The 15,476-nt window shown below is 27.2% G+C and overlaps 1 protein-coding gene across 6 annotated transcripts in view; it reads left to right on the top strand.

Moving 5' to 3' along the window:
- Window positions 1–7,660, top strand: part of Klp10A (kinesin-like protein 10A) — a 270,337-nt gene extending 262,677 nt beyond the window's left edge. For all 6 annotated transcript variants that reach the window (XM_075360166.1, XM_075360171.1, XM_075360164.1 and 3 more), the window contains one exon: window positions 7,369–7,660. In XM_075360166.1, coding sequence (XP_075216281.1) covers window positions 7,369–7,520 — 152 coding nt within the window. In that variant the 3' untranslated portion in view covers window positions 7,521–7,660. The remainder of the gene's footprint in view (window positions 1–7,368) is intronic.
- Window positions 7,661–15,476: the final 7,816 nt, after the last annotated feature.

Here is a 15,476-nt window from a genome sequence, read left to right on the forward strand (position 1 = left end):
GGTTGTTAAAGTTTCTATACATCCATTGAAATTCTGTGTGGCAGTCATCTTTTCCTCTTAAATAGCTGCTATTTTTGCAGATTTTATTAACTAGAATAGTTAACGCTTGATAAATACAGCAAGAATAAATAAAGAGCAAAATGGAATGCCCATAAGTAATTCTACATTCCAATATTGTATTACTCAGGAATATGTTAAATCTTATGCTTGAAATTAACTTGTTTTATTTTGTAATTTATCAAATAGTTAAACAATAGACTTAACCAGCACTCATATCATTCCTTCCATTTTATCATTGCATCTTTACAATTCATAGTATGAAATTAGGTAGGTTTTTCAGCTTGCTTAAGTTAGGTTTCAATAAATATCAGTACTATGAGAGGAAGCTTACAGAAAAGAATGATGAAAAGTTCATTTTATGGATCTGTATTGAAGAGATTTTAAAAGTATAATTCACTAAAATATCTTTTACAACTTTTAAATGCTTGGCATTCTAAATTCCCAGCTAGGATTTTGATTTTCAGAAATTCTTCCTCCCATTGTTTCATCAAGCAGAATTAGATTTTCTTATAGTTTAATACAATTAGAATTTATATTAACAGGAGAAAAAGTTAAAACTTTTCTGAAGAAGGAGAAATGTCTTCAGCAAACTTAAAAAATACAGTAAAATACTGTAGTTTTAGTATATTCATAAAAAAAACATTTACGGTTAGGATATATTGCTAGGATGCTTTAAATGTTTAGTATATACTGTTCAATTATGATGGATTGTTTGGTTCTTAAAACTTCAAACCAGATGAAATCTACTTTGATTATTACATGGTTAGGAAATTAAAAAAGAATGTTATTTCAGTTTAATTTATTCAAAATTAATAAATTCTGTTATTTGAAAATAAAGACAATGACAGTGGGGGGTGGGGGGGTTGTTAATGATGATTGCTTATTAGATTGGCAGTATTGAAAAATACAGTATTAGAAATGAATGTTGGCAAAAAGATTTATTGCAGTTTTTTGTTAATTTGATTTAGATTGTGGTTTACTAACAGCAGTAACATAGTCTTAAAAGCTTATTGCCATCCAAAGACTTACAGATACCTTCAAATTTTAAAATATCTTCATTTAAATGAACTTAATACAGTAAAATATACAGCTAAAACAAAAAAAGGACAGTTTAACCTAAAAAATAATTACTTATTGATAGTATTCTTGATTTCTTTGTTCAGTACATGTGAAGATTTTTAGTTCTGGTGAAAGCCATACTTAAAAATTGCTGTGTTTAAAGTGAACCGATTTTTAGTAGCATTTTGATATTTGGGTGAAAATATTTAAGAAATGTGTAGAAAAGTACAAATTTGTAAAAGAAAAACCTACTCGCTTGTAAAATTTGTGGAACTGTGCTACCAGAGCATCTATTCAAAGTTAATGATTGAGTAGTTCTTTCATAATGATGATCACAGTGAAATAGTGAGGAAACCCTCACTTTATTATTAGATGGTTTAATCTATACATTTAATCTGTAATGTTAGCTCATTTATCTTTTAAGATGTATTACAAATTAAATAAAGAGTTCACCTAAAAATACAAAACATGTGTAACTACTAAAAGAAATAAAATTATTCTTTACTGTTAAAGCTTATAGAAACAAGATAAAAATTATAATGTTTTCCTCTTTCTCAGATTATTCAATTTATATAAATTATTTACAGTTGGAAAAGAAAGTTTAGGAGTTTTTTATATAAAGAATTTGAACTTTTGTATCAGTTCCTTGTATCCATACGTTTATAATATATAAATAGTATATATGAAAGTAGATGATGGATTTTTTTTTTAATAAAGAATTGGTGGTTTTGATAAATCTAAATATAAATAAACTTAATTATCTTGTATTGCATTTTGCTTTGAGCATGTATCCTTACTGAACTTTCTTATTATTTGTTAGTACTAAGAGTCTAACTTATTTTTCTGTAGTAGTCTTTGTTTATCACAGTAATATAGTTAATTTCTCAATTTTCACATTTCATTCCTTTTTACTTTATAGTTCACATGTACATTATAACTAATTCAAAAAGGTTTAGTTGTTGATTTATTAGATAACTAAATTTATCTGTAATGGATTTGTTTATTTATGGGACAGTATTTATGAAAATTAAATTTTATTAACTTCTATTCACACTTGTATGTATTACCTTTCAATTGGATTTTTTTTATGGTTAATCCTCACTTAAAATCATATATTCCAGAACATACTGGGATCGCTTAAAGAGTAGCATTTTGGAGAATAAAAGTATATAAGTAAGTTTTAACAACTACAGTTTTAAGTTGCATTTAGTAAACAAATAAGGCTCTCTTAGATTACTAAACTGAAGCAGTACTGGATACAATTTCTCATCAAAAGATTTACTGCATCCTGAAAAAAATAATAAACCTTAGCTCAAATGACCTTGTGCTGAATGTTATATGTAGGGAAATATTATTATGTTTAAAATGTAACAGGTGTAAAAATATATTTTTTATTAATTCCATTAGAAAGAAGTCAGATCATGTGATTTTAACATGGCATTTCATCTTTATTTCAATTTACCAAAGACTATCTGACATCGAATTTATTAATGATATTAAAAATATCTGATCATTTTCTTTTGCCATAGAAATAAACAATTTCAAATATATAGTTCTCCATGCTCAGTTCAAAGATCATTGTGTTATATCTATTCAGTGTAGAATTTTCATTTCTCTTACAATAAGTACCATTTTAAGTAATATTTATTCTATACAGTCAGATTAAAACATTACAAACTTCAGTTTAAAACAGCTATACTACTAAGTGGTGTAATTATGATAAAAATTAAAAAGAGAAACTCTAATCTTTTCATTAATTATTGTTGAAGGGACGTATTTAATTGATGTTGTATCTGCCTATTCAAGCTGTGTAGAGTTTTTTGATGGAAATATTGATGTTTGTTTTGTTGATAACAAGACTGCTCTCGGTTACTAATGCTACAAAACTGACGAAACATTTCAGTGTTAATGTTATGATTTAATTGCAGTGAAGTTGGGTAATGGGGAATGGTAAATAATTTATTCTATCTAACAATTAACGCAACATTAGGTGACATAACATTAATGTAGGATAAACTTATATTCTTATGGTTGATGGATATTTAATTCTTTAATTGTTTATTACATAAAAGCTTTGCATGTATAGAGTGCATTTTATAAAGTCACGCTTTCATCATAAATCTTGGTGCATGTTCAAAACTGGATAAGCGTAAGTTTGGAATTGTTGCTTGAACTGATATCTTTGTATTTATCTAACTTATTTCTTCATTTCCCCATGCATGTTACATCATCTGTTATTATTATTATTATAGATTTCAATTGCACAAATGACTGTGTAATCTTTAAATTTTTTTTGTTCTGTAGTTTTTCCTCATAACATAACATTATTATAAGAGTTATTGTTTCAAAATCTTGCTGCAAAGAAAATCTTTTTGATATCTGAATCGATCATTGTAATTTAAAATTAAGCATCAGAATGCTAAATGTCAGTTTTTATTTAGAATTCATGAATATGAAATTTAGTCTTCTGCTTTAGAACTTCTTGAATATTAAACATTCTTCATTTCTGTGACCGATCCTACATTTCATTCCTAATATTTACCTTCATAATTTCTATTTGATAACATTATGTTCGTATTTTTTATGATTTTATCCATTAATAGCATTTAAGTTTATTGTATGTTTATTTATTCATCTTTTTGTAAGTAAAAAGTTTGTTTCTAATTTTGTAAATGCTCTTTTAAAAATGTTATTAAAATTTATTATAAATTTTATTTTAATGTACTTAAATTTCCTTAGTATATGGTTAGTTTAGTTTTAACCAAACATTACCAATTGAAGTTTGAACGAAAGAGACTGGAATTTTGAAGACTGAAATCAGCTAGCTAATAATATAAAGTATAAATTTAACAGTGTGTTATTAAGATTGGAAGTTGGATTTGTAAACCATCATTTCTGTTTTAAAAACATTTTATTTGCTGAAATTATTTATATTTCAAATATTGTGTTTAAAAAATAGCATTAATTAAAGAAATCTGTTTTCTTATTCGGGATTATCTTGCTTTCTATCAATCTTCATGTTTAAGCAACATATTTATTTCCTAGCATTACAGAAGAGAAGAATTTTTAACTAATGAGATTTTATGTTCAAATCGCCCAGTATCACCCAATAGCTTGTAAACCTATCCAAAGTGAAGCTGTACCCACCAAGTTATGGTGATTATTGAGGGTATTATTTGAGTTGATTTACAAATGATTTAAATGGAATTTATTTATCAGCTTGAAAAGAAGTATGCATTTATTGTCTTATCCAGGACTTTCAATTATACCTTAGGTATTTACATTTGTGCAACTTTGAAATGAACAGTCAAGATATCTTTTCACCTATTTTAAAAATTATAGAATTTTACAGTAATTGTTTTATATCTAGGGTTCATATATGTTTTTCTCATCTGCCCTTCTTGTTGCAGGCATTAAAATATGATAAAACTTTAACTTTCTGATTTATTTGTTTCTTTTGATATCAGTTCAAATTTGTCAAATATGAAATTCAACTTCAAAATTTGTTCTTTCCAGATTTAAGGAAAGATAAGAATTTTGATTTAGGTATAATGAATATCAATACAATATATTTTTATCCTTATAATGCACTATTCAGTTGAAATAATAATTCTTAGGAAGATACATACTGGTTTGGTACTTCTCTCTTATACTCAGTTATACTGACTCCATATAGTGCAAATTAAATTTGAATAATTATCTAAAAAAAAAATTTAATTTTGAATTTAATAAAATGTTATTTCTTTTGAAATGATGGTTATATATTATATTTGTTATTGTTAATTTATCTTAAACTAGTGATGTTAGTGTTTTTTTGTTGTTTTTTTTTTTATGTATACTAATTTAAGTTTATTTAAAAAGATTTTTATGGATAATTGATATTGATAAATATAAAATAAAATTACTCAATAAATACTTTTAGCGTTATTATTTCACCACCTGTACTCTTGTAAATGGTGTATATAATAAATATAACAAGTCACAGATATTAACTTTCCTGCACCTTATTATTTTAAATAATAATACAGTAAAGCACTTGCACTTGTAAATTATAGCTTCCGTAATTTAGATTTTATCTATTTGGTTAATGTTTCATGAACTTCTTTTTGCAGATATACCTCCATAATTGCCTTTTTGGGCCTGATTCACTGGTCAGATAATTTAAAAAATACAAGATGTGGTTTCCTTTTGAATAAGTGAATGTAGAGGAGGTGTTTGTGTATATATGTATGTTTGTTTGTTGTTTTATGTATGTTATATATTTAAGGTTTATTGTTAAAATATATATACATTTTATTGAGAAAGAATTGTTATCTTCCATTTCTTTCTTTGTTTTCTGATTGTGATTGCTGATTTCTTCAAGAGTGATTGGATTTTTTTTAATACCTGTTACTCAGATTTGTTTGTATATTTATTCTGTACAGTTGTTATAAAATGTTATTATCTTCAGAATTTATTGATAACTTTTTCAGTGGTTTCCTTTACTTTTGTTTGCAAGTACCTAATTTTTTCTTTCTCATGAATTATTGTAATATTACTTAACAAATTTGATAAATTTGCTGGTTAGGGTGCACTATGCTAGTGCACTAATTGTTTCAACAGAAACAATTAAGTGCAACTTGAAAAAATACAAACATATCTTGATATCACCAGTTATTTAATTTAATTAATTTATGGGTGCATTATAATATAATTATAATACTTAGAAACAGTATATTATTATACTTAGAACAGTCTAAATTTATATATACAAAGTGCTTAAATAATGATTTTAAAAGAATAAAGTTTTAATAAATTTTATTAAAAACAGAAATACTGTTTATTTTAACGTGTTTTAATTTACATATGTATTATATGTGTATGAAATAATTAATGTAAATTATGGTTCTTATTACTTCATCAGAAAGAATGTATGAAATCCTCTATTTGTCTCCAATCTGTAGTTAAATAAATGAATTAGGTAACTATGAAAACAAGACCTCACTGCCAGACTGCTGTTATTTGCATGATCTGAGGACAGCATTGTGTTAAAACTGCAATAATATAAAACTAGTGTGGTGTCATATGTGCTTTTCATCTGTATTAATTTATCACTTTCTGCAAAGAACAGTGTATAAATATTAATGTCCACCGTTAAATTATAGTTTATATATTGGTACTTAATGAGGTCGGTATTAAGGAAAATTAATTTTTTTTTTTTTTTTTTTTTTTTTTTTTTTTAAGAGAATTTCTTAATGCTAATAGTGCATGTTATCAGTAGTATATCTAGAAAAGAATCAATTTAAAATATATCTGATGTATGAATGTTTCTAAATGATTATAACTGCATTTTTCTAGATTATTTTATTTTGTAAAGCATCATGGAAAAACTATTAACTATTTTCAATAAGATTTTCTTAGAAAATTAAACATAAGGATTACATCTGTAATTAACTATTGCAAGGATATTTTTGTAGCCTTGATAGATACATTGATTCTTCAATGAAGGCATATAAGTTTTTAAAAACCTACTTTTTCAGTGAGCAACAGTTATAATGGTAGCTTTCCTTTGTATTTTTTTTTTTACACACATATTTAGTTTGATTATTTTTATGTAAATGATCAGACACATAGTATTATATACATGTAATGCTTATATCATCTAGAGAAAACTGTGAAGTTTTCTATGTATTTATAATCCCACATTACAAAAATAAACTATAATGTGATACTTAGTAGTACTTCATTATTGCATATATATTGTGTAATTATGCAGTAAGTTTCTGAAGACATATCTCTGTTAATTCTATAATAGATAACACAACATTTGGCTTCAGCCAATTGACTCAAGAGCTTTGTAAATTAGTGATTATGTTTCTAGTTGTAAAATCAGTAAATTTGTAAAAAAAAGTGACAAAAAAACATGCTAGTAATTATATAAACTCAAATAATATTGTAGTGGGTGTGTTTGGATTAAAGTCTTCAAATGTGTTTTTGTACCTTTGTATCTAATTTTTGTATAGTTATATAATGAATCTTATTGTGTACATAATTTTTTCCTAAATTGTGATAACTTGTATAATCATGATTTTAATCATACATTTAAGATATGAACACACTAAATATGCTTAATATGGATTATCATAGTTGTAATTAAATTTTTTTTTCTTTCTATTTAGTAGCTGTTATTTTATTTCTTTTTATATCTATTACACTTAATGAAATTATTTCCATTAATATTTGACAAATTTTTATTTGTTATGTTGGCAGCATATTCATCCATGTTGGAATCACTAACAGAGGAAAAGATTAACTCACTGGTGCAGTTCCAAGAAAAGGTGAAAGCATTCCGTACGCAACTGGCTAATGAAGAGCAAATCAGTCGGAACATGAATTCACCACCGCAACGTCATTATAAATAGATAATTGGAATAATTTCTGATCTCTTCACGTGTTGTCCAATCTTGTCTCATTAAGTCGGGCTCCTAAAAGGCTGCATCTGTACAGCACATATCGACAGATTAAAAAAAAAAAAAAAAAAACAACAAAAATAAAAACAAAATTGCTTCCATCTAAAAAATGGGAGATGTAGTTAGGTTGTTCTATTCTGTGTAACAAAGAAACCGTGCTACATCATCTTATTCAGTGATAAAAATTCTTTTTGTTTATCCGTTGCTGTTTAAAATAATTCAAAACTCTGTTAAGGTTATATTTTCATTGATTACAATTAGTTTTAAATAATATGTTTAGTGTCTTATAAAAACTGCTAATAAATTAAAAAATGTTTTTATTTATTTTTTGTTTTCTTTATTAATTTGTTTGTAAAATTTTAAGCATTTTATTTAAAATTGTATATTTTCGAAAGAACTGTTCATCACCTTTTTACATTATGAGTTTAATTAAGTAATTTATAGTATGTATTTCAGTTTTATTTTATACAGAGTTTATTTTTTAAACTTAAAATATTTATATGAAATTATTTGGTGAACTGATTTTCATACGTGTAGTAGCAATCATTTGAGGAAAAATGCATTTCATTATGTTTTGGTGAAAAAATTATTCACTTATGAATTTTAAATATTATATAAAACACATAAAATTATGTAAAGAACAAATGTATTAAAAAAAATTATTTGTGCAAATCTAAAGTAATTATTGATTAATCTGCTTTATAAATAAAACTGAATAATATCCAATATTTACATTAACAAGTAATTAATTTTTTTATATTATATATATAATATTTGATAGCTTAAATTTTAACATGTTCAAATTAAAAAGCTAGTTATTTGAAACTCATATTCTTCTCTAAGCTAATAATGATGACAGTTATTAAAAAAAAAGCACTAATAAAAAAAAAACATTCCTTGTCATTAATGATAATCATTATAATTATTAATCTACTTATTTATTGATTTGTTTCTTTTTATCATTTGACAGATTTAATTACAACTTTCCTACCCTTAATTTTCAACTAATAAAAAATTATTAATTAAGTTAATTATTTCATAATTTTATATTATATGTCTATATTAGTATAATTTTTTATTGTGTGCCTCATAAATTATGGATAATGAAACTATGGTAGATGAAATGTTCAAATTTTTATTTTTATTGAATGAGATTTTAGAAGACCTTTACAGAATTAATAATCTTATTCAATAAGTATAAAGTATTTATTTGAATAAATAAAAATAAAATAATAAGCTCGATCGCTTAAAATATTCAGAACATAATTTACTTAAAATTTATATTGTGTGTGATTTTATAACATTTTAGTTGGCTCTCTAATTGTTTAATTTTTTTTTTTAATTTTTATGAAGATATTAATTAAAATTTCTTCCACCAAAGTTTTATTATATATAAATTAGTATTAATTTAATGAATATATAAATTAACGTTAGAGTTCTATTAATGATTTGTGAAATGTAACCCTCTTAAGATTTTTTTCTTGTAAGTGATAATTACAGTAATAATAATAATAATGATATATAAAACGGAATATTATGAAACAATACAGCGTTTTTAAATCATATATTTTTAATATATTGATTATTTTTATACTGATATAACTACTTATTTTTTATTTATATTTAAAAATATTAGTATATTTTTATTGATTACATTAACCAGTATGTAAAAGGTTTATTAATTGCCTTTTAAAAAATGTATTAGTCATTATTATTTCTTTATAGTCAATTTTTTCTTTTTTTTTAAAGTTGTAGTTGTATATGCAATTAAATTATTTGTAAATATATTTTTTTTAACTTTTTTTTAAATTAAGCACATGCATAACTTCAGAAAAACTGTAAACAGACTTTAATCACAGATGAAAATTTTAAAATTCTAATATCAATCTCTTATTTATTATAGTAATAAACTATTGCGTTATTATAATGCTTTTTTATGTTGATTTTTTCCTGTACGTTCTCTTTATTTGTGCTAATAATCACATTATTTGCTGATAATTATTTCAATCATTAGAATAGTATTTATTGAATCAGAAATAGATTTATTCAATTACTTTTACTGGAAAAAAAATTTCAACAGAAAATGTTAATCCTATTTGTAAAATCTTTAAAATACAATTTATCAGACTTTGTGAAAATATTTTAATCATTCAACATTCTCTGATTCAATTTGTAAAAGGAACACAAAAAAACTTTTATTGGTACTTGCATATTAGCCCATTGACCAATAAATTGCAAACTTTTGGGTTATTGTCAATGTCACTCGATATAACCATTATATTACAATTTTTATAACCATTTACATTTATTTTATAAATATAATTTAACCAAATTTAACTTACACTTTCTTCACTCGCACTAACCTTGACTAACAGTAATGTTTTGAGTGTTTAAATAATAAATTCAGCCATTATTCCAATTATTTATTATTTAAATAAACAAAACATTACTGTTAATTGGTCAAGGTTAGCGAGCGAAGCGAGTGTAGGTTTAAGTCTGGTTAATTTATATCTATAATTGTAAGTAGCAAACCTTTAGTTTATTGTTAATATCACCCGATATAACCATTAAATTACCATTTTTATAACCATTTATATTTATTTATTTTAAAAATATAATTTAACCAAACGTAACCCATACTTGCTAACCTTGAAAAATTAACAGTAATGTTTTGAGTATTTATAAATAAATTCAGTAATTATTGCAATTATTTATTATTTAAATAATCAAAACATTGCTGTTAATTAGTTGAGATTAACGAGCATTCGTTAAGTTTAGTTAATTTTTATCTATAAGTAATAATGCTTATATTTATAATATGTAGATTATGTTAATGATCATGTAACTTTGATGTATTTTCAAAGTTATGGTATCATTTATGGTTATGGTCGACAGGCAATATGTAAGTACCCCATTTTTATCATTATTATTTTTTGCTGTAGGTAAAATTTGATGAATTCCAACAAAAAGGAAAGCAAAATTCATGTTAATTAATATCAAGCAGAAACTGCTGAACATGTAGGTTAGCATTTTGTTTTGCACAGGAACAAATTTGAGACAATAGAAAATGAAAAAGAGATTGTAGCTTTGTGTAAATAGTAGAAGTTTTATAGTATTAGATTAACTGGTCGGTAAATGAATAAGGAAGTTTTATGGATGAATCTGAGAATTCTTTAAAGAATTATAAAGCAGGTGAGCCAAATTAATTGGCTGTACATTTAGTTAGCTGAGTATATATTGAGCCAAATGTCTTGACCAGTCAAGAAGAAAATAGGGAGGAAAAATAAAAATGCATAAATCATAACTTGGAATACATAAGCTAAGTTAAAATGGGTAATCTGAAACTTAATACTATACATTGTAATAGAAAGCTGAAAAGTAGGAAAATAGAGAATGCCCCACTTTCAGTCAGCCTGTGGAACTGCTAACTGAATTATTTCAAACTGAACAAAACATTTCTTGTAAGGTCTGCTGATGTTTGAGACATCTGATTTTGTTTAAACATCAGAAGCTGAATTTACAGTGTGTAGACTAAATAACTTCTGCCACAATGGAGAATTTTTAAGATACCAAATATATAGTGCGGTCAGTCTGTTAACTTCTTAAAATTTACTGTTACAAATGTTATTTTCATACGTAGATTTCAAAGCAATATCTTTTTTAGTTATAGATGACAAAATATCAAATAATATTAATTATATTATAAAATTAATATATAAATAATTAATTAATAATAAAAATTAAGTGCCAAAAAATACTTGCAGAAATGACATTGTCATTTTATATTTATTGGAGTCATAACTTTTAATTAATTCGGAATTTTAATTGTTATATAATCTAAAACTGTATCATACAGATTACTTTAGCTATGTTTACTTAAATAATATGTGAGGTTAAACAGAATTTTATTTTGAAAAAGATTAATTTGAATCAAGATGTAAATAAGGTGTAGTGAAAAAATTGGGTTTTGTAGGAAAAATTTTATAGGATTACTTAAAAACTCGGATATATTAATATGAGGCCATTTTGAAAGTTCTTGCTGTGACAAAGAAAAGACAAATTTTTTTATCTGTTATAATGTGATTTCTCCAACTCTGCAAAATAAGTGGTTGTCTCAGCAGTTGTCCAGAGAGTTGAGAAAAAGAAGTAATCACTGGGAGCAAAATCCAGCAAATTTGACAAATGTGGTGGAAACGCTTTAAAGTATAGATCGTGGAGTTTTGAAATAACCAGAGATCTACACAGTATGTCTGTAGTGTACCTGAACTAAATTAAACAGATACAGATTTAAAGATAAGCAAATTTACTCACATCAGCCCTCCACATAGAAGCTTAGATAGACCTTAACTAGTTAAAACTTGTTGCAGCGCTGGTAGAACCTGTCAAACACTTTTTAGAAATTACTTTGTGGGATCATCATCAAAATTTGTTTGCTTTACTCAAATCAGTACAAACTAAAACTAAACTTTCCACATCTGAAAGTTTGCAGTACAGCTAAAGAATCACACTTACAAATATCATAGTCGTTCGGTCAAACTTGCACAATCTGTTTCAGGCTGAGAACTTCAGAACAACCCTTGTATTGTTTATTGAAAAAAACTGTAAATTGTATTTTAAATAAAATTGGTGAGATTATTTTTTTAAATGTTTTGATTTTTTTTTATTAAAAATGATAGTTGAAGCATGATTATGTCTTTCTTGTAAACCGAAGTATTATATATAGTTGTACGAAAACAATTATCATGTTTGATAGAAGTGAACATTGTTATTTTTTAACCATAAGTGGCTAGCAAAGATTGTACATTCACAAATATAAACACAAGGAAAGTTATTGAATTTTAGTAAATTTAAATACTGTGTAATGTTTGTGTGTAATAGAGATTTCAGTGTGTATATATTTTAGTTATAAGCCTGCTGAATATGTCTTTTAGTTGAGTATCAAAAATGGAATATAAATCCATAGGAATGTAAATTTTTTCTATAGGTTACCTCATTCAAAAAAGTCCAAAACAAATGGCTGAAAAAATCTCATCAGTCATTATCAAAGTATAAAATAAATGTAAATTATAAGAAATTAGCATGTGTATGAGAAGAAATTAAAGCAAAAATAGATTTATAACAGCAGGTATTATTAAAGAGTAGAGTAACAAAATATTGATTCCAGTGACACTCATATTTGTCTCTAGGTAACAAGGAATTTTTTTTACATTTTTTCATGGATTCCAGTGGGTCTTCACGCATGTTTGGTAGTAGTTTAAATATACTTTTATTCTTGATTCCTTTTCTTAAAAAAAATTGGGTTCTTGCCTTTATTTATTTATTTTTTTCATTATATAGACTTGTTATTCTGTACATCCTGTTCATTTTATTATTTTTTTACTGAATTAAACAAATTGAGCTCTTAAACAGAAATATTTTAATAAAGAAAATATTAAAAGTTACTACAAAACAAGTTGTTGTCCACAATTGATTATAGACAAAAACATTCTTATGTTATTAGAAATATATTGTAATAACTTAGAATGGAAATATATTCCATTCTTTTTGGAGAAAAACTGTCGTGAATATCACTGCTTGGTGGTACCCCAAATAATTTTAAAAACATTTTTTTATTTTATAAAAGGAGATTCATCAAAAATCATTTTATTATTATAAATTTAATAGCCTATTGATAAAGGTATGTATGATGGTTCAATATGCCAAAACTCTCTCTGAATGGAATGCAAGAATAACGGAAAATTTAAGTATCATCCTATTAATCGCAGAAGCTGTACAAAAGTCCCTTGCTGCTACGTGTTTCTTTTATCGGGTGGGTAATTACTTAATGGCGGGGTTATATTTATTTTGTGTTATTTATGGTCGGAATTAATTTTTGCATTCCAATCTTTAGACTGGTTGATTTTTACCAGGGCTGATGTTGGAAGACAAGCCATGTGTGTGCTTTGTTTTCTGGCAAGATTCTCCTTCAGACCAACCCCTGAAGTCCTTTCATGAGCTGGAATGCACTTCCCCTTCGCCAGAGGAAGTCTCATGTGCTGGTAGTGACATAATTGTAGCTCTCAAGGTTAAAAATTAAAAGCTATTTAAAACACTCTTCAGGTGTAAAACATTGCAATTATCACTGGTTCCCAATGCAATTCGAAAAGACAAAATTGAATAAAAGTGCTTTTGAAATTTTTCATACGTTATATTTTAAAAAATTTCAGGGTCATGATGAAGGTTTAGGTTAAGCATCATAAAACTAAAATCGAGAGGGGAAATTGGAATTATTACTAACTTACCTTAGTACTTTTCATCCTAAAGTGTTTTTCTCTTGTTACACTTGGACCTGGTTTATCATTACTTGATTGCATTCTTCCATACATGGTGGTTCATTTAACACAGCATGAGGCCTTTTCCTTGCACCCTGTGGTGTAAGATCCTCATGACAGATTCTCTGAGATGCTGGTGCTCAGACATGAAGTCCTCCAAAGAATTCTGTGCTACATGCACTTCCAATAATGTTTTTTTCCTGCACCATTGTAAAGTGTGGTGTTCTGACTAATCATGGTACTCCAAAAATCATTCACAACTGGTTGTTTAGGATGATCTCCAGTCATCCTAAGAGCGCGGAGCACAATAATGCTGCCCCATGCCGGATAGGAATAGGTCAGAATATAAAAATGGCAAAACCACTGCCCCCTAGGGAACTTTGGTGGCTATTGCCCTGGTGGATGACATGGATTCCCCACAATGTGCTTGTGCCACATGTGGATGTGTGGATTCCCACACATACTGCAAATTGTCTTTCCAGTAGGTAAGACCTAATCAGTTTAACATGATGAGCGGGAACCATCATGTGGGCTAGTTTATAAAGTAGTTTGTCATGTCAAAGGCTTTGGTCACATTTATAAAAATGGATGTTACTGCTTTCCTATTCAAATCTCCAACAAGACTGCTCACCAGTTGTACTAGTTTAAGGGTCACCGAGTGGCCCTCTCTGAACCCAAACTGTTCAGGCTGGATTTCTGCCAAGTATCATCGAAATCACTTGAGAAAAACCTTCTCAAATAACTTAAACAACACAGGCAGCAGGGAAATCGGTCTGTAATTCTGGGGAAGAAGTAAACTTTTCTCTAGTTTGGGCAACTGTACCACCTTGGCAGTTAGGCAGCAAGCTGGAAGTTACCCTATGTACAAAATCGACATGAAGAATGGCTATGACAGCCAGAGGTATATTCTGGTATGCTCAGCCCTTAATCCCGTCTAACCCTGGAGCAGTATCTGGGTTTGTGGTCTTAATAGGCGCTGTCTCCTCTTTGGTGATACGGTCTATTTCATGGGAGGCATCCTCCACCTGAGCAAAGTAATCCACAAGGAAAGCCTCCATCCCAATTCCATGATCGATATCTAGGCAGGGTGAACTGATCCTTCAGTACACCCTTGAAAATCTCCATCCGGTCTCATTCTGAGTAGGTTAAAAAGCCTCTGTGTCCTGAACTGGATGGCAGGGCTTCTTTCGATCATGTAGCCCATTATTCAGCCTGACACATGTCATCCAATACCAAGGCATGGTAATTGTTCCACAATTTCTCATGATGCTCTGTCAGCTACAATTTAACCTGGCTGTTTTATTATAAAAACCCTGCATGTTATCGAAAACTGGTATCTCCTCCTCAACCAACGCTTCTTCAATATTGCATCAGAAATGTGAGGTGGGAGATTATGAAATAGGCATGTGGCATTTTCCATAGTGCTGTTTGATAAAGCTTCATTTATTGACAACGTGATGCATTTGACAGTGTCATCAATTTCTTCTGGTATAGTCGGGAGTTCTTGTCTGGCTCCTTCTAGGCCTAAATTCTCAGAACCAGAGATTGATCTGAGCTGAGGTTCTCTATTGTTTCCAGCACTTGCAGTAATAGCACA

The sequence above is a fragment of the Lycorma delicatula genome, chromosome 3, assembly GCF_047948215.1.
Source record: "Lycorma delicatula isolate Av1 chromosome 3, ASM4794821v1, whole genome shotgun sequence".
Classification (NCBI taxonomy): Eukaryota; Metazoa; Arthropoda; class Insecta; order Hemiptera; family Fulgoridae; genus Lycorma; species Lycorma delicatula.